This window comes from Telopea speciosissima, chromosome 7, assembly GCF_018873765.1.
Source record: "Telopea speciosissima isolate NSW1024214 ecotype Mountain lineage chromosome 7, Tspe_v1, whole genome shotgun sequence".
NCBI classification, from domain to species: Eukaryota; Viridiplantae; Streptophyta; class Magnoliopsida; order Proteales; family Proteaceae; genus Telopea; species Telopea speciosissima.
Genome location: NC_057922.1, coordinates 4,896,085 through 4,916,754, shown reverse-complemented (window position 1 = coordinate 4,916,754; position 20,670 = coordinate 4,896,085). Strand labels below are relative to the sequence as shown.

General features: G+C 37.8%; 2 protein-coding genes and 1 long non-coding RNA gene across 3 annotated transcripts; 1 reads left to right on the top strand and 2 right to left on the bottom strand.

The window, feature by feature from the left end:
* Positions 1 to 1,072: 1,072 nt before the first annotated feature.
* On the bottom strand, positions 1,073 to 5,360 carry LOC122666611 (IST1 homolog). The gene is made up of 6 exons (XM_043862638.1): positions 5,242 to 5,360; positions 4,857 to 4,989; positions 4,641 to 4,744; positions 2,667 to 2,838; positions 2,421 to 2,561; positions 1,073 to 2,343 (listed from the first exon to the last, which is right to left on the bottom strand). Exons 1-6 carry the CDS (start codon positions 5,289 to 5,291, stop codon positions 1,318 to 1,320), a joined length of 1,626 nt encoding a protein of 541 aa, XP_043718573.1. The 5' UTR covers positions 5,292 to 5,360; the 3' UTR covers positions 1,073 to 1,317.
* A 1,393-nt stretch (positions 5,361 to 6,753) lies between these two features.
* LOC122666615 lies at positions 6,754 to 18,905 on the top strand. Its single transcript, XR_006333692.1, has 2 exons — positions 6,754 to 6,819; positions 18,870 to 18,905. It is a non-coding gene; the product is annotated as an uncharacterized LOC122666615 (long non-coding RNA).
* LOC122666612 (transcription termination factor MTERF5, chloroplastic-like) lies at positions 10,602 to 16,197 on the bottom strand. Its single transcript, XM_043862639.1, has 2 exons — positions 15,071 to 16,197; positions 10,602 to 10,613 (listed from the first exon to the last, which is right to left on the bottom strand). Coding segments are annotated over exons 1-2 (972 nt in total). The 5' UTR covers positions 16,042 to 16,197; the 3' UTR covers positions 10,602 to 10,612.
* Positions 18,906 to 20,670: the final 1,765 nt, after the last annotated feature.

Here is a 20,670-nt window from a genome sequence, read left to right as displayed (position 1 = left end):
GAATCTTTTTTTTAACATGAGAAGTTCTGAAGCTCTTGGGTTCATAATTGTAGCATCTCTGCCAGAAAAACAAGTGCGCTATTTAAGAACACAACTATGGGCAAGCCCCAACTCTAACCCTACACCTACAAAAAAAAAAAAAAGGGTTTTTGGGAGGAAGCTCTTCGGCTATTCTTTATTTTTGTGTCAATGTCAATACTGTTTGAGGTACCTTTCATTCTAATTGAAGTTTCTTTGGCTCACTTGTTAAAAAAAATGATTCCCTTCCAAGGACCCCTATTACAGTATCATATGAAATTCCACCCACCTTGAACCAAGATTTCTGTAATCCAAATCACGCAATTTTCCCCGAAGAGAGATCTACAACATGCGATGAGGCATCCGTTGGATTTCACTGTTCATAATTCCATGAAATTCCAGATAAATGCAATATATGCATTATTATTATTTTCAACCATCTAAAAGTAATTTAAACCCCGAAGTTTTGCAAAATTTCAAGTAACACAACACACTAAGCACTAGAATTAAGTTTTTGAAAATATAAGATCATATAGGGATCTATAAAAAAGGGTGTACCCGATGCACAAGACTCCTACCATTGCAGGGTCTAAGGATCATAATGTACGAGGCCTTACCCCGTTTCACGAAGAGGCAGTTTCCCACTCAAACCCACGGCCACTAAGTCGCAATGGGGCAACCTTACCGTTGCACCAAAGCCTGTCCTCTCATACAAGTATCTATAATGCCTAAGAAATCAAAATCACATTGTTTCCAACAAAATAAATAAAAAAAATCACACTGCTAGCTGAAAATGACATTTAGAATGCAGGGAGGACCATGCTAGAAGAAGTTAGTGTATCTTCCTCCATAAAGCTAAGCTTTGAAGCCTGAATGCCATGCCCTGAACATCTAAGAATTACAATGATGTGAGATGGTAGCCGGAAGTCCTAATTTTGTAAGATGTGTGATGCTTCAGATTCTAGCTTTTATTGTATGTGACGACAAGAGAATGAAAACAAGGGGCATAAATTGAATACAACATGCTGTTTGAAAATCGGGTTTTTTTACGCAAGGTAACTGTTTCAACTGGAATTTTATTTCACATACTTACAGGTCTCATTGCTACATTACATACAGAAGAACATACCTGGGCATCACAAGAAGTAAAATCAGATTTGCGTAGTGTCTGGAAACATCATTACTTACAGAAGAAGACAAACAATGATATGTAGTAAACTTTCAAATACATAAAGTATCTATAACCTGCAGGAGCTAAAAAAGGAGCAAGGACTCAGTAATGTCCCTGCACTCCTACTCTTATTCACGTCTCGACTGGGAGTTCAAGGTTGAAGAAAAACTACTAGACCCATGATTCGATTCCTGAGAAGTAAATAAGTTGGGGTAGGAAAAATATGGATCATCCTCCATTGAAGCTAAACGCTGAGGCTGGTGAGTAGTCGTTCCATGTTCAAGAACTTGGCCACTAGAAAAAGGTGGTTCAGATCCGTCTTTGGGGGTGGGATTTTTCATCTCTGATCCCCAATTAGGTCTATGGCCTGGAAGTGGGTCCTGTGGATATGAGAAAGAACCATTGACATTACCAAAAGACTGCTGATGTTCAAACTGAGGCACCTTCATTGTAGCCGATTGATCAGGATCAACTGACTGTTCAATGACTTCTCTGTCCTCCTGGTCATTGCTTTTCTTCATGAGTTCAGCGATTCTGACCTCTGCAAGACTAGCGGCTGAACGAGCTGCAGCTGCTGCACGTTCAGCACTTTCTGCAGCAGCCTGAGCTGCAGCCAGGACATCCTGCAAGTTCACATTGGCCTCACTTTTGGTTCTTGACAAAAAAGGGACTGGCTTGTTGGCCTCACTTTTGGTTCTTAATAAAGAAGGGACTTCCTTGTCCTCTCGTGTAGAGAATGAAGCAGCAGAGAATGATGGAGGAGCAATGAATGGGAGGAATTGTTTGTCTTCCCTTGCAACAGATGCAATATTAACTGGTTTGCATTGGGATGCAGCCAAAGGTTCCGGTGCAACTTTGTAAGGTTCTGAATGTGGTCCCTTCAAGTGATTTTCGTCGGCTCCAGAGTACATCTTAACTCCATGATCAATCTCAGAATCCGGTGCAGATGGAAAGGGTGGTGGAACTATTTCAGGGGTTAATACAGCGGATCGTAATGATACTATAGGAACTTCAGGAAGATCCAATGGATCAAAGCCATTATCAAGATCAGAATGTTCATCAGGAACTTGAGCAGGGGCAGAGTGCCATGATTCATCATGTTTCTCTTTGGGGAGAGGCAGTTTAGCTCCACCAACAAACTGGGTAGGGCCATTCTGTCAAGTAGGAGTTAATGACCAGCCTAAGAGAGAATCTTCATTGAAAAAGCAGTGAAAGAACATACTGTAATTACCAGCAAATCTTCATGCAGCTTGAAGAGCTCATTTTCTGAAGCAGATGGATCCCAATCTATCTCATGCTCCTCAGCGATTTCCTTCAGCAACTTCAGTTTTATTTCAGCAGGAGGGGCACGAATGGATAGCAGTTCAATTATCTGTAATAATACATTACACACAACCTCATCAGTAAACAGAAGGCACCAAACATAGCTAAGCACTTCTCACAAATGAATTACACTAAATATAAAAAATTATATGACCTGTCGATTAACACCACAGTCTGGCATGAGTCCTGTTGCAGCCAAAACAAATTCCTTTCCATATTTGGAAGCAAATAACATTTCAACCTGCTGCAATTCTGGCAAGTCTGCACATCTTGGTGCAGCAAAACAGATGCTGGAAATGGCTTCTTTCAGATCTAGAGGACACTCCCTGAACATTTGTGGCAATATAAGACATTTGAGTAGGGAAAATTACCTAAATCTAATTCTCAATATCCAAAACATTTTATTGTTCAATTTGTACTCCAGTCCCAAGTAGCCGTGAGATGCACATTTATTAAAGTATCTATTTGCCATAAAATGATATTCATACCATCAAAATTGTTGCATAGGTTTCAAACTTTTACCCGCAAGGAAAAAAAAAGTATCAGACATACTTGGATAAGTACCTTCTGAAATTTAAGCCAATTGGTACTTCAATACGTGGTCCTCACTAAAAGTTCATTACTGTATCTACTCGGTAAACATAATTAGTTCCAGCTCTCCACTGGCTCCAGTAAGAAACAAGAAAAGCACGGTGACAAAACATAATATACAGCGTATACAACAGGCCCCTCTACCCTAACCCAGCCTGACCAAATTTGTAGTTAATTCTAGTTCAGCCTTGCATGTTAGACTAAACCTTAACCCAGCTTGACCTGATTAACCCAAAGTTTTTTAAAAATGTTCTGAGTTGGTTTGATTTGCCGTATGCCTCTCAAAATGTGTAGTTTAGCGAGCCACAGAATAGGGTGTGATATGACTTTGCACTTCTAAAGTTGAGCTCTATACCACAGCTGACAGAATTAGAGATAAAAATAATCTCATGCCAGAAATTCAACCTTAGAGCCTACATCTACTCATGATCCATTTGATGTATCAGATTGATGAATCTCTGAATCTTTTAATGCCATTCTACTCATTATAGACGGTGTCAATTTGCCATACAACAGTAGAAGTGAACTATTCACAGATTGAGTTCATATTGTTTCTTTATCCTTTGTCCAGAAAATTTACTTTGATTTTGTCCTCTCCATTTTTTTAATAATATAAGACATCCTCCAGTGTAATTGAAAATTAAGCCAGTCAACCAACTTTCATATCCATACATATCCATATGAAGGTGCTTGTTGTGTGGTGTTGACTAGTCAGTCGACTTTATATGCTTTAAATTGATGTAGTAACTTGATATTATACTCCCTATTGTCTATTTGCTAATGTTCTTTAACATATTAGCTTTTTAACTTGATTTAGTAATTCTAACATTTTCCTGTCATGTGTATCCTATTTCTCTTTAGCACGTGGCCTTTTATTCAACACTATCTTTCCATTAATGGACATGCATGTATATGGGGAAAGAATAGAAAGCAGCTAAAAAATTTATTTTAGTTTTATGACATGAATTTATCATTTATGTGAACCTATTTCTTGAATTATTAATGTATATTTAAATTAAAAGAATACTTATGAATCTTTGTCACCTAAGCAACTACTGGTCATGATCTAGTCGCCACACTACATTGATAATCTTATTGAGAAAAGAAGGAATAAAGAATTTGAGGGATTTCAAGTTCTAGGAAATGGAGCAGATTGATTCAATTATCACCCCAACTTAAGAAGTTTAGCTATATTGCCTTGTAACAAAAGCAGGTCATTATAGTTTCCAATTACAACATGTTTTCTCACACTCCTTCATTTAACCTGTTTACCAACGTAAAGCCATGTGAAACTTGAGACATGGTTAAATGCTTCTATATACCATATCAAATATTTTGACACAGTAGGACTTCGAATAGAATTTGTGCAGCATAGATAACAATAGTAATATATCATGAGCAAGCTTTAAATAACTTCAAGTGTTAATGTACAAAAATCAAAATGATTTACTGAAAGGATGCAAACTTCTAAAATGAATGAGCCATTAAGCATGAAATGGATGTGCATCGAGAAGCAACTATGAAAGTTGATAATCACCTTTGTGTCTCAATAATGGGAAGCCTGACGGTGATAAGTTCACAAAATAGCTCAACAATCTCCTGTGCAGCCATCATGTTCTCTTCCCGAATAATGTGCTCTACCTGAAACAAATGCCAATGACCAAAATTATAACTTTCAAAACCAAGGCAGTAGATGGAAGATCTCACATGTAAAAGGCAACATCAAGTTAGAATTCAAGGAGAGCCACGATACCCGTATGCGAGCCGTGGCTTCTTGGCCAGTCTCAAGGAGCTTAGCGATATCCTTACGCATCTGTTTTATGTGACTCTCTCTCCTATTCCGCAACAACTTTATGCGTGGAATGGTCAGCTTCAGAAGGGTTTTACTGAAAGCACAAATTAAAAAAAAAAAAAAACCAGAAGAAGATAAAACGGAAACCCAAATAATGTTCACAATAACTTGCTTTATTTCTTAAGAAAACTAAGAAAAGAAGTGGATTGAAACAAGGATTGTCGAAGGACAAATTCTCCGATCCATTGAAGAACGAAGAAGAAACGATCTCAATCAGTTTAATGAATAAAAATGAGTAAAATCAGATAAATTGAGAAAACTCAAAGCAAAAGCAAAGAAAACTTACCATTTAGCTCCTTTAAATCCCTTGTTGAAGAATGAATCCAGCATCGACATGGATAAACCAAGGATCTAAAAGCCCTAATTCAGCTCAAACTGATCTACCACCACCACCACCAGCAACAGCAACAGCAACAGCAACAGCAACAGGCAACAACAACAACAACAACAACAACAACAACAACAAAAACGATCAGAGAACCGAAGAAGGAAAGGAAGGGAAGGAAGAATTAAGAAATGGACGAGTACTTGGAAGATCTTTTTAACTGTCCATCTACACAAATATTTCTATTAACTTAGTATGAGATCATAGTTAATTTACTAATAGCTACTTATTTACAGTAACACAGAATGTATTAATTTGATTACCTTTTTTTCAAAAAAAATAAAATAAAATTACTAATGTTTAAGGAGGTAAGTTCCCATCATCTTTTGCTCTCTCCGTCTCTCTCCTAGTTTTAACTTGTGTTCATCGTGACAATGACATTTGATTTTTGTAATCATATATATATATATTATTTTTATCAAATGACTATTCAACTTAGAGGAGGCCAAAATTTTATAAATGAAAAAACTTAATTGATTTCAATTCTAATCGAACTGTTAGATTCTATATAAAAACAAGGGTGAAGTGTTTATAAACCATTTATAATCGAGTTTTCAAAAAATTGAAAGGTATACCATTACATTGACGAGGAAATATTAAGGTTGAAACTCAAAATTATGGTTAATCATAATAAGAGCCATGAAGATTACATGTATTTGTCACCATACCATCTCGTAATAGTAAGATTTCTCTTCTATTATAATGCATAAATTTCAGAAACCAGAGCTTTTCCTTCTTCTTGGAGGCTCCTATTATTCTACTTCCAGTTAAGGTTCAATGTTGTACCTTAAAAAAAAAAAAAGGTTCAAAGAGATGAATCGGCAACAAGATTGGCCTCCATTGATTTTGATACTGATTCAGTTTGAATCGGTTAGAAATGTACTCAAATCAGCTTGAATCTTATAAAAAACAAGGCTGAATCAACAAGAATCAGGATTGAAATGAACCAATTCAACCGATCTAATTCCAATTCAAACCTCCAGATTTTGATTCAAATCTAATTATTCAATCAATTCAATTACATTTCAAATCTGCTGGTTCAATTCAATCTGATCGATCACTGATTGGTAGTTACGCTAGAGTCTATAACTATGAAATGCTATACATGCCAATGCTTGGGAGGATCTGATTTAATTAGAGTAAAAAGTTTGAAGGCTCGTTGGTTAATCCAGACCATGTCTTGCAAGTTTTGAAAAAGTTAAAAAACCACAACTATTTTAATTCTGGACCATTGGAATTTAGGCCTAGCTTTGACACATGACCAATAAATGGTGTTCTTCCAATTCATTTAGGTATTGTTGAAAAACTTCTCTCAGAATTAATATTAGCAAAGGAGAAAAACTTTTGTAGTTACTGAATAAGAGTAGTAAGATCGAATTCTATACAATCCAATTTTTCATACAGAAGTTTGAGATCTTCATTTCCTCAACTCCTAGGAAGTGGGATTACCAGCTTTCTGATTTCCCTTCTTGTCCCTCTGTGAGGTATCAATAGCTGGACCTAATGCATCCACCCTCTCTTGTCACCTTCAGCTGCAGAAGTGCTGCCTTCCAATCAACTTTGGAGGTTTGAGCCAACAGCTCCATGATTCTCTCTCTTGATGCCTACTCTCTTGACTAAGTTGCCACCAGAGAGTTTCTTCATTTCAACAGCTATCAGCTTGGGTCAGTAGATCTCTTCTAAAGCCTCCTATCTGACCTTCAACTTCAAAAGTTCTTGATCTAAGCCCAAATCTTCTTTTTCTTCTGTAGTGCTCAATTCCATCTCCTAAGCATTCTATTCCTCTTCCTGCTGCTTTTTCAGCTCAACCTCCTGAGAGCAGTGATAAAATCAAGGAATCTATCAGCAAGTGAAACAAAACAGGATCATTGATACAGTACCATTACACGAAGCATTTGATTAAAACCCTTGAATGTAAAATACATCCAAGATCTATTTTGTTGAATTTTGGACATGAATACGGTTGATAGTTTAAAATTCAACAAATTGTGATTGTACTATAAATATATTTCTTACTGCCAGGACACACATATAGAGGGTTTCGGACCCATCACTTGATCCTTGATGGGACAGACATAAGGGATCACTTACACTAACAATCAGTCAGATAATTCTACCCAGAGATTGTTGTTATATGGACACAAAGATCATAGAAAACCTTTTCAAATATAAAGAAGATAAATAAAGGCTACATAAACGTTCAGAGATTTACATGACAAATGCACCAAAGGTCAGAGATGTCACGACCATAATGCCAATTAACTGACATTACCTGTTCATTTTGGGCTGCGTTTGATAACGGTTTGAACAAAGAAAATCCGTTCTTGACTAGAAACGTTCTTTTACGTTCTTGGTCTAGAACGGCGTTCTGAGACCAAAAATGATCGTTTGGTAACGGTCTCAAGAACATCGTTCAGAACGAAAATGGTGTTTGGTAAAACCTATTCTTTTCTATTTGATATTAATTACAATAATGCCATTTCTTTGTCAATTATACCAAAAAAAAAAGACTTGTAAAATCCTTTTCTCTTACCAACCTTAGCATAAAATTAAAATATCTCATTAACATAATCAAAGTAAGTATAAAAATATGTCAAATTTCAAAGATGCCATTAAAATTGGATTCTAGTGTGGATTAGTGGCATAACTGACTATGCTATGAACAGTTGAATAAAGAGGGCCTTGGTGGACTCGAACCACCATTCTCTTGGAACATACTCATGTTCCAAGTGCTCCGCAAATGACCGTTTGGTAACGGTCTCAAGAACGTCGTTCAGAACGAAAATGGTGTTTGGTAAAACCTATTCTTTTCTATTTGATATTAATTACAATAATGCCATTTCTTTGTCAATTATACAAAAAAAAAAAGACTTGTAAAATCCTTTTCTCTTACCAACCTTAGCATAAAATTAAAATATCTCATTAACATAATCAAAATAAGTAAAAATATGTCAAATTTCAAAGAAGCCATTAAAATTGGATTCTAGTGTGGATTAGTGGCATAACTGACTATGCTATGAACAGTTGAATAAAAAGGGCCGTGGTGGACTCGAACCACCATCCTCTTGGAACATACTCATGTTCCAAGTGCTCTACCAATTTGAGCTAAAGACCCATCAAAACTGAGTGCAACCCCTTTCTTGTTCTTCTTTCTTCCATCATTATTATACTCCAACTCCACCAGCCCAGTTTTCTTTCCTTTGTATTTTGTTTGTCTATCTACATACTGATATAAGGTAATCATAAATCATGTTTTTCTGCAACTGAATCTACTAACTATAACAACCTGAAATCAATTGACAGCAAAATAAGAAACCCTTCTCCCCCCCCCCCCCAAAAAAAAAAATGTTTATCAATCCAGCTAAACCCAAGTATCAAAACTTGTGGATGAATGACACCAAACTCTAAAGCTGCAGATTCCAATTTACATCATTCAACCATGCACACAGACACACACACATACACACGGCAGGGGAGAGAGAGGGAGTTAGCAGAAACCAAAAAGAAGAAAATGACTTGACTAGGATGACCACTTTCCCTAACTTTTCCTTCCACTTCCCTGCAACCCTCCCCCCCCCCCCCTCTCCACCCCCCAAAGAGAGAGAGAGAGAGATGCTGGAATGGAAGGAAAAGTAGACCAGAAATTCACATTGGTGGTCTCACAAAGTGCCTTTCCGATCATGGGCCCACCAGCTTCTTGGCTTGATGTGTTGAAAACCACTACTTATAAAAACACATCTGTTCAAGACCAAAGTACTAAAACTCGGGTCTCCGTACCAACTCAACTCTTGGAAAAATCGAGACGAGTCGAGATCTCAGCACTCGCCGAGTTGGTGCATTTTTTTTTTTTTCAACTCGAAACCTAATCTTTGGGCCAACCCGAGATCTGAACCCGAGATCCGAGATCTCGATGAGGCGAGATCTAGAGATATGTTGAGTTTTGTCCAAATAGGTAAGGTATTTAAGTAGTAGGTGGGTTAAAATAATGGGTCGAAACCGAGATCCAACCGAGATTCGAGATCTCGCCGAGATATTGCACTTTTGAGACTCGTAGGCAGTCTCGTCTCGATTTTTTCAAAAATCGAGAAACTCAGCGAGATCTCGCGAGGTCTCAAACTATGTTCAAGACTACCTTGCCAACTTAAAAATAGTTCATGCCATAGACTATGGATATTTACTAAGAAAAAAACTCTCTTTCACTCTCTCACTCTTTCACTCACTTTCACTCAAAATGCAAATCCACACCCAAGGCTGAAAAAGGCTAAACAGATCAAGGGTGAAACTATAAAGCATAGAACTGACACTGAATGCATTCCCTGGAACCTAGTGTTAACACCAATTGGTAAGATGAAGGAAGTTGACTGAGATGGTTCAATGCTGTGTCAGGAAAGTCCAAGTGCTGCATGAGAAGCATGACTTGAATAAGATTGGATGTTTAAAAAGGAAATGGGTGAAACCAAAAAGAAACTATTGATACATAATAAGCATTTTCAGATGTTAAATTGACTACATGAGCACTAAACCACTCTTTTTGGTGTTCATTTGCAAAAATTCAGGAGAGGCATATACATTCATTATGCAGCAACCATGTACATCATATACCAAACAGATTAATAGCATATAGAATATATAAATTTATCAAAAGAACTCCCTACTTTAGACTGTAAATCAGTTTTTTGCACACGTGGACTTATAAAGTTATGTTATGCCACTTGGACAACTCTAACTGGGCAATAGCATAATATTGTTCAGACATGTCTTTCCATGTTGAACAATAGCATAATATTGTTCTGCTATTCCTCCTGCATCTGAATGTTAGTTCTGAATAGAGGACCAACACAACAGTACTCATGTAGGAAAAAGTAGTTGTAGTTGGGTCAAAGATTAGTTGAGTTGTGTTGAGTATTTGGTGGTTTATGGAGAATAAATAATTTCAAGTGCTGAAACCCCATTACCTTAAGTATGGAAATGATTTACAACTGCCTTGTAATTGAATTTTGATCAAAAGACGAATTCTTTTGCTTCTACACTATATAGATGTGAGGCAATTAGAAATTACATCTGAAAGAAGTATATCTGAACCAATATTGGATGTAACCATGATTTATGAATCAATGAGACTTGAGAGGCTGTGTAAAACAAAAAAACTGTGTAGGATAGAGCTTCTGTTTTACAATCTGAGGAAATACAAAGTTGGAAAGAGTCATAAACATTATTAGGAAACTTAGGAAGAACAGACAAAGATTTAATTAGAAGAAGTAATCAACCAAAATCTGAACATTAGGGCTGAATAGAGAAAACGTTTGATAACCACAGAGGAATAACAGAAGTAGCAGCAGCAGTGGGCAAAAGGAGCCAAGACTGAGTTCGAGCAGCCCTCTTAGAGGGTGGAATAAAACCCCAAAATCCTGTACAGAACAGAACTTAGGAGAGACACCAATAGAGGATCGATTTCTGCAGAGACAAAATGGGAAACAAAGGGGTTGTTCTCCATACCTTTTCGGTTGTAGGCTGCTGATTAAAGGGGTGCTGATCCACTTCCTGAGACAAAATCGGAAACAAATTGGATCAATACCATAATCTCCACACAGATACGGTGAGAGGGAGAGTATGAGAGGGAGAGAGAGAGACAGAGAAAGGGAAAAAGCCAAAAAACGACACAGAGAGTATGAGAAGAACAGAGAGAGACAGAGAAAGGGAGAGAGCGAGAGAGAGGTGCAGACAGTGCGAGCGATAGAGAGGGAGAGAGAGAAACAGAGAGAGGGAAACCGTGAGCGAACGTTACCAGAGCATGCGAGAGATAGAGAGGGAGAGAGAGCGAAAGAGAGTGAGAGATCTCACCTAGGGTTGCAGAGTGAGTCCTTCCTTCGTCGTCTCCCAAATTGGTGCTAGCAGAGCGAGAGATGAGTTTCGTGATTTCTCTCAAATAATCACGAGTTTTGTGACTTTTGTCCGTCGCTCGTCGTTCTTTGTTCTTTTGGTGCTCAAGACCTTCGGTTCGTTCTAAAAGAACAAAAAAAGGAACCGCAAAGCCAAACACTTTTTCATGTTTTTTTGTTCTTTTTAAACAAAAGAACTGTTCTGAACGTTACCAAACGCACTCTTAGCGAACAAATCTCCCCAGAAAAGGTGAGGTGAAACTGTAGGTTTCTTAAACAAATGGCTAAATGGGTGAACCATATAAGAATCTTAAGTAGAAAATAGCGGAAATTGTAAGGGGTAGGCATTCCTTCTTATAACACACATTAACACATACAAAAATCATTATACAAGTCCCAGAAAAAGATAATTTTCATTACCACTTCCATTCTTCAAATTTCATAGCGAGCATACTGGGCCACCAAATATACAGCTGTTACAGGACATAAGTTTCTCAGATTGTGGTCCAAAAGCTGAAACTTTGAACTATGTAAATTAGCAGATATTAAGCTAGAAAATAAAGATACCCAATGAAGGCATGCAGCCAAAGAAGAGCTGCTCTAGATGGAAATCGAGCGTGAAAATGGGAGAAAAACCAGTTGGAATATTTTCCAAAAACTGCAATTAAGAATGTAATTAAACTTAGGCAGATAGATAGTGTATGTAAAAAGTGCATAAATAGATGAGGAATTATCAACCCTTCTTTCAAAGCCTGTTCCATGCCCTAGACATCCCCTAGATATTCTTGAAGTATACAGAACTAAATTCAAATGAAAGCAAAACAACTAGATTATATAATCCATGTCTAGCCCTTGAAAAGAACTGATATTGTTCTCTTCCACACAATTCCCCTACATTTGTTAGTAATTTTGTAATTGTTATTCAGATTCTATGAAGCATTAAAACATAAAAAATTCTAAAAAAGGATGGTGCCATACTAAGTATTATACCCAAATTTCTTTTTGTTTGGAGGCATGGAGAAAAGAATCTTAGCAGCAGTCATGAAATCCAGTTTCTCTAATTGACGATACCCATCAACATCCCTTTATTGCAGCATACTTGTTACCATTTGCATTGTTGTTTCTTTTAAATACAATAGAGTTGCTGGAGCAGAGAGACCTGGGCTGGATGAGGCATAATCCCCCTAAAAATCGGACTTGAAGGTCTGCTCCCACGCAAAATGTCTACCCAGTACCCATCTTCTTTCAACATTTCTGTACTGCACATGACACATGTTCAGCCTCCAAATTCAAAGAACGAAGAAACCAAGGCTTAAAATTAAAGCATGGGTTACTATCTTCCATCAATTTTCCCAATCATGTGCTTCAGAAACTTGAGGAATAAGACACCACATAATGATTTATCGATGAATTTTAAATTCAGGGAACACAAAACTCATGATGAATGTGAATAGAATAAAGGAAATGGAGACCTGACCACAGTATTGCATTCTTTCTGCAGTTGTGCTTGAAAAAAAAAAAAAGAAGAGGCAAAGCAGTCATGATAGAATGAAGCTAAAGCTAGAAACCCTTCAATTTCTCTTTCAATATTCATTCCTGTTAGAGACAATATGCTCCCAAATAACCTTATGGCTCAAACTTACATAAGAACCACATTAAAATAATGCACTAGGATAAATAAAAAATGGAAACTGCGTAAAACTGTGAATCACTAAGCGCTAGATATTCAATACCCTTTTTGCCTTCAAATCTTTGTGTGTACTTAATGCCTTGGGAAGACTTCTTAAGGAGAAAATGGATAAGTGGGGGAGGCGAGCAATCTAATAGACAAATAAAAGAAATATCGTGGAAACAAAAGTTACAACCGAATCATCTCATTCACAGAAATTTCGCAAAATACTTTGGTTTTGAAAGATGTCGCAACAAAACCTTGAACGATATTTAAGGTTTGCAGTTTTCGATAGGAAGTTTACTGTTTCAGCTAAATTTCAACGAAAAATGTTCCATTTCGGTATATTTCTTAAGCAATGAATGTCAGGTTTCAAACAAAATAGGTCATATCACTGGTTTTGACAGACTGGATTGGGAAAACTTGGGTTTTGTGTTTTTTTTTCCAAAATCACTCTTGTACAAGCGTGGAACAATTTGTTGCACAGTAGTGGAATGCATCGGAAGAGATGATTTGCGGCATTGTTGGAAGATGTGTGCAAGATCCAAAGTTAAAGGTATACAATTTTTCCCAAAAATTAATTTTGTAAAAAATAGGGTAAATACTTGGTGATTGACCTTCAATTTTTTATATGCTACACACCGTAGGTAGATCTATGACTTCACGGAGCATTTATTAGGCATACTACAGCATGGCCAGCATTTTTGATACAGTTGGAGGATAACTTGCTTCGGCATCACAACATTCGAATGCTTTTGATTCTGCCCAGATATCAATGTGGTACTAGGACTCTAGGATGGGCAGAGGGGTGACTTGCTTGTATTCTTGATTCCCATATCTTTGACTCTACCTATGCATATGTTTAATCGATAAACGTACTGTTAATCCCAAAGGAGCTTCCCAATCAAGGATGGAGGAAAAGAGCACACCTGCTTAAATGACTATATCTTATTGTATACAGTGGATCTCAAATTTGAAAATTGCTAGGTGTAGTTGATTTTTCTGAAATTTTTAATTGATACCTGTGAGCTGTATGGACACCCAAATATATCAATATATGGATTTCCCCTTTGAAGTGATAGTGTGCTCTTTCTCTAAAGTCTAAATTCATTACTTATATCGAGAGATGCACTATGGTGAGTATCCTGATCTGGGTTTCTCATAGTAACACAAACCTGTTGTGGGTCTTTTAAGAACCTTTTAGGAAATGCCCTATGTTGAATATCTCATCAAGGGTTGTTAAACAAAGAATCAGTTACTCTCCTTCTGCGCCCCCCTACTCTCCACAACCCCCACCCCCAAAAATAAAATCTGCAGAAAAGTGTATCCTGCAACCTAACCATCAAATTACCCTGATTGTCATTTTTTGTGATGTTTTCTGTTTACTCTGTTTTCCCTTTCATCAGTCAACCAACTTCTATCCCATTCCCAATGATGTTGGTTCCCCCCTAGACCTTCTTTTTGGCAGAAGGTAATCTATAATACTAAGCTTTAGAAACCAAAATAACAAACGAACCCTTTCATGGAGTGAAGAAAAGTACTCTCATTCTCATTGTAACAGTGGGTAAAATAAGAAATAAAAAATGGAGTGAATGTGCGGTATAACTATGGTTCCGTGTGCTTAGTATTAGTTTATGATCATCGGGCAGAAATAGGGATAGAGAAAATCTTCAGGCAAACTGAAATAAATCACATGGGAACCTCAAGAAACACCAAGCAAGCAAATTGTTCACACTTCAACGACTCAAAAAAATTAAAGAAGAAATAAAGAAAAATGGAATTAAAAAAAATATATATATATGGGAACGTACCAACAACCCCTGTAGACGAAATCAATTGAGAGCTTCGAAGCAGCCACATGTAATCAGTTTTGCTGGGGAAACTTGGTGTACTCTCTCCGCCGCCGAGAGACATCGTTGGACCAAAATGAGGTCAGGGGCAAAGAAGCAATAAAAGGACACACATGTAAATAACTGAAAATATAGGGATTAAAGTATGACGGCTATAAGGCCGGCGAGCCAGGATATTTACACGTTTAAGTCATCTACACAAAGCAGTCTGCAACAGTCCACCGGAAGCTCGAAGTCTCAATACTCAATCTATGAATCCGTCACTGAGAGGGTAATTTATTTCTTTTGGAGGTCTATTAATCGTAGAGTATATATATATATAAAAGTGAAACTATGAAGATTCGTATTCTTCAGATGAGTCCAAAACATCACCCTTGTAAGCAATTAACAACTCCTCAGCATCATCTTTGAATCTCGAAAGGAACTTGTCCACGAACTTCTCCTCAGGCATTTCCAGCACCTCAAGAAATTTTGGTTCCTTCTTCAACAACCTCTTCGACTTCAAAATTTCAATGACCCTGTACCGAGGGACGACTCTCTTCTCTATGCTATACATCAGACATGTCGGTCGACGAACCAACACCGTCTTTTCAAACCCAATAGCGTCCATGAAGACTTCCATTCCTAACTTTAACTTTTCCTCGGAACATCTGAACAGAACTGGCATCTTTTTAAACATAGTCTTACATTCCTCCTTTGTGAAACCAAATTCCTGAAATAACTGGAATTTCCTACTAAAAGTCTCGGGTTTCATGCAACTAATAGTATGGAGGGCGTGGACGAACATCCTTGAATCAGCAGAGAAACCCATCTCCACAACCCTTCTAACTTGGTCCGTAATCGCAGATTCTCTCATGAGAAACAACGTTGGTTGCCGACTAAAGAGCGTTGAGAGCTGAGATCCAACAACACCATGGCTCTCAAATAAGGAAATGTTGGGCAACAGCCTTGCTTCTGGGACTTTGGTGAGGACCCATTTGCATCTCTGTAGAACCAGAATCAAGCGTCGGTGATCACCATTGAGAGATAAGATCTTCTTCAGAATCTCCATGCAAGGAATCAATCTTCGATCCAAGCTAACGGATAAGAGACTTGCGTTCTTCGAAATGAATCGACCCAGATCGGATCCGGTGAGACCTATTTCTTGGAATAACTGGAGCTTTGGTTTAAGGGTCTTCTCGATATCTGCAAATAGGATTTGAGGTGAAACTCGCACAGCATCTCGAACATGAACTTCCGAGAATCCCAACTGGCGGAGAAAGAGAACAACGGATTCTGGCTTTTTAGTGTCTTTCGCCCCCATCCTTGGCTTCGAAGCAGAAAGTGCTTGAGTTTTGGACAGACCGAAGGCATTGACCAGGTAATCGACGATGAACGGATTTGAATCCAAGGACTTGGCGGGAGAAGCAACTGAAGAGAAACAAGAAAATGACAAATTGGTAATTATGGAAGGGGTTCGTATATGAAATCCAATTTTAGATACTCTATCAAACTCTAATGCTAATCGTCGATTCAGAAGCTGAAAACCTAACCCTAAGCCTGAACCAACCATTTCAGGGATTGTGGCGTGATAAATCAAACCTTTCGGTATTTGATTGTAAGTAGCTAACTTTTGTGGGAAAAATCTGAATATATAATGGATAAAATCAGGAAGGGTAAATTAGGGTTTGCGACACGACAATCGGTCGGCTCAGATCACCGACCGAAAAAAGATCGGACGGTTAAAAATAAGTATTTCAATTGATCTTAAATTTGGACGGTTAAAATTAAGTATTTCTTTTTCCAAAAAGTCAAAAAATACAGCGAAGACCTACTACAATAATCTTTCCCGCCAAGACAATGAAAAATGATCAGGTCCTCTGTAAGCCAAAGCTTCAACCGTTTATCAAATCTGTCGGACGTTGCACTATGGAACTCCAACATCAGATGATCAGATCCACCGTAGGCGAAGGTTTGAGCCACAAAGCCCTTCTTTTCTTCCCCCAATTGAAGCTATCGGGCTTAGAACCGGACAATCTTACCTTCCCATTTGTAGCAAAAGCATGTGCGAAGCTCTCCAATCTCAACTACTCCGAAATCATTCACACCCATGTTGTGAAATCCCCCTTTTGGTCTGATATATTCGGCCAAACAGCCATGGTAAATATGTACATGAAATGTTGTGAACTAGATTCTGCGTGCTGCTTGTTCAAGGAAATGCCTGTGAAGGATGTTGCTTCTTGGAATGCCATGATTTTGGGTTTTGCCCAGTCGGGGCTCCTTGATACAGTTTCAAAACTTCTATACCAAATGCGAATCATGGGATTTAAGCCTGACTCAATCCCACTCATAGCCTTGTTCCAGTTGAGTTCCAATACTACAAATTTGAACGAGGCAAGAGCTGTCCATTGCTTTGGAATTCAACTTGGTGTCAGTGATCATGTTTCAGTTGCCAACACAGTAATTGCTGCATATGCTAAGTGCAATGACTTAGGCTCTGCAGAGGGGTGTTTAATGGCATTCATTGGGTATGAAGTCTGTAGTCTAATGGAATTCGATGAGTTCCGGGTGTGCCCACCTTGAAGAATCTGCTGAGGCCATTGGTTTCTACTGATTGATGTGCCAAAATGGGGTAAAGTCTGATGTGAGCACTTTTCTTAGCTTGCTTTCATCATGTGTGCAACCTGAAGCACTTTTACCTGTGAGGCATTGCATTCTCATGCGGTCCAAACAGGTTGTGATCTGGACATTTCTGTGATTAACACTCTCATTTCGATGTATTCCAAGTGTGGAGATATTAATTCAGCATGTTATTTATATAACACAATGTATGAAAGAACTTATGTTTCGTGGACAGCTATGATCAGTGGATATGCTGAGAAAGGAAATTTGGAAGAGGCGCTGTCTTTGTTTTATGACATGGAAGCAGCGGGCGAGAAGCCTGACTTGGTTACAGTGCTTGCTCTGCTGTCTGCCTGTGGCCAAACAGGAGCTCTTGAGACTGGAAGATGGATTAATTTGTATGCCATTTCAGAAGGGTTGAGAGGGATTGTAGTAGTTTGTAATGCTTTGATAGACATGTATGCAAAGTGTGGAAACACCATGCCTGAAAGAACTATAATCACTTGGACAACCATGATTGCTGGGTATGCCCTGAATGAGGAATCCACAGAAGCTTTGAGTGGGATGGTGCTGCAAAGATACGATCAACTATGAAATGCAAAAAGGTGAGTAAATTTCCTGGTCGCAGCCTTATTCAGGGGTATGCGAAAACTCATGTATTCACAGTTGAAGATAGGTGTCACCCTGAAGAGGTCCTGATATATGAAGTGTTAGATTGTTTGGCTTTGCAGTTGAAAGAACCCAGGTTGAGGCCATCATCAGAGGATATTCTAGCATATGGTTTATGGTAAAATTGTGGGATTTATTGATTGTTTTGATGTGAGAGGCATCCCAATTGACATCACCTGTAAGAGAAATTTTTAAACTCAGTTATCGAACTTCGTAGCACCTGAAATCAATCAAGCAAATTCATTTGATAAAAATTTATTTTCTATATTTATGGGCCATTGAAGGAAATTTTGATGTCTATCAAGACTCCAATGACTCACCACTAGAATGAGTAATTATTTAAGATTCAAGCACCTGTAAGCTGGATAATAGGATGAGACATGATCGTTGCAGAAGCATAATTCTAAGAATATGTCAATCATTAATTCATGAGGGGAAGAAAACTGAAAGTATTAGAAATTGGTCGGTCCATATACTAAGCCTAATTTGTTAATAGCTGAAGGGAGAAAAAAGGGAAATAAGATTTAACTTTTCACTTTACTTCAAAGTTCAAACCAATCATCCAGTGAAAATTTTTAAAACAAAAAATAAAACAACTACCAATAATTTGACGCATAAGATAATGAAGAGCCTGCTAATCCATTGGCTTCAGACATACATAAATTAAAAAGAATACAGAAGATAGGACTCGAGCTCTCACTGTAGTTTATGGCTCCACTGATGGATAAATACTTATTATTCCATTAAATCAATTGATGAAGGCAAAGGATGTCAAGATATTCATTTCCTCAACTCGGTGGGAAGCCCCTTCATTACCAGCTTTCTGATTTCTCTCCTCCTTCCTCTGTAAGGTATCAATAGCTGAACGTAATGCATCCAGCCTCTCTTGGCTTGGATCTGGTTTGGATTCACTACCATCATCCCCGGCTGCAGAAGTGCTGCTCTTCCAATCAACTTTGGATGTTTGAGCAAACAGCTCCATGGTGCTCTCTCTTGATGCCTACTCCTTCCTTGGCTAAGTTGCCACTTGAGAGTTTTTGTTTCAACAGCAATCTCCTACAGTCTCTTCTAATGCATCCAGTCTGACCATCACCTACAAAAGCTCTGGATCAGAGCCCAATTCTTCCTCATCTTCTGAAGTGCTCAATTTCATCTCTGTAGCTTTCTCTTCTTCTTCCTGCTGCTTTTTCAGCTCGACTTCCTGAGAGCAGTGTTAAAATCAAGGAATCTATCCGAAGGTGAAACATAACAAAAGGAACATTGAAATGGTACCATTACATGAAGCATGTAAACCATTGAAGCTAAAATACACTCAAATTTTTTTGTTGAATTTTGGACATTAATACAGTTGAAATTAAAAAATTCAACAAATTTATTGTACTGTCAATATATTTCTTACTGATAGGACACTCATAGAAAGGGCTTGGGATCCATCACTTGCACTAAATATCAGTCAGATAATCCTATAACAGTCAGACCAGAGACTGCTATGCACGCAATGATTATAGAAAACCCTTTCAAATATAAAGTACATAAATAAAGGCCAAAGAAATGTTCGAGATTTACACATTAAATGCGTCAAAGGTTTGAGTATCAGTTGATTTTCTCCATTTTTCATGGAATTATTTCATTACTAACTGACATTAGCTGTTTGTTTAGCATACAAAGCTCTCCGGAAAAGGTGAAGGTGACACACACACACAAACATCAGAATATAAATCCCAGAAAAAGATAAAATTTCATTATCGCTTCCATTCTTCTGGTTTCATAGCGAGCATACTGGGCCACCAAATATAGAGCTGTTACATGACATGTTTCTCAGATTGTGGTGCCAAAAGCTGAAACTTTGAACTACGTAAATTAGCCAAGATTAAGTTAGCAAATTAAGATACCGAATGAAGGGATGCAGGCAAAGAAGAGCTGCACTAGATGGAAATCAAGTCTGCCAATGGGAGAAAATCCAATTAGAATATTTTCCAAAAATTGCAATTAAGAATGTAATTAAACTAGGGCAAACAGTGAATGTAAAAAGTGCAAAAATAAACGTGGAATCATCAACCCTTCTTTCAAAGCCTGTTCCTTGCCCTAGTGATCTCCTTGATATTATACAGAATTAAATTCAAATGGAAGCAATACAACTAGATTATATAATTCATGTCTGGCCCTTGAAAAGAACTGATATTGTTCTCTTCCACACAATTACCCTATATTTGGTGGTAATTTTTAAATTGTTAGTCAGATTCTATTAAGCATTAAAATATCAAACTATAAAAAAGGATGGTGCCAATACTAAAGTATCATATGCAAACTCTTTTTCTTTGGAGGCATGGTGAAAAGAATCTTAGCAGCAGTCATGAAATCCAGTTTCTCTAATTGACGATACACATCATCATCCTTTATTGGAGCATCTTGTTATCGTTTTCATTGTTGTTTCTTTCGGAGACAATGGAGTTGTTGGAGCAGAGAGGCCTGGGATGGATGAGGCATGCTCCCCCTAAAAATTGGACCCAAAGGTCTCCTCCCACGCAAAATGTTCTACCCATCTTATATCAACATTTCTGAACTGCACATGACACATGTTCACTCCTAAAATTCAAGGAACGAAGAAACCAAGGCTTAAAACTAACGCTCTGGTTAATATCTTTCATCAATTATGCCAATC

Bases quoted from the DNA above. Each gene is read 5' to 3' on its own strand.
- LOC122666611 (XM_043862638.1), bottom strand. From the start codon at position 5,291: ATGTCGATGCTGGATTCATTCTTCAACAAGGGATTTAAAGGAGCTAAA. The intron at 2,562-2,666 runs GTCATATAATTT...GTATTATTACAG, and splicing joins ACTGTGGTGTTAATCGACAG to ATAATTGAACTGCTATCCAT. The intron at 2,344-2,420 runs GTAATTACAGTA...CCTACTTGACAG, and splicing joins AGCTGCATGAAGATTTGCTG to AATGGCCCTACCCAGTTTGT.
- LOC122666612 (XM_043862639.1), bottom strand. From the start codon at position 16,041: ATGGGGGCGAAAGACACTAAAAAGCCAGAATCCGTTGTTCTCTTTCTC.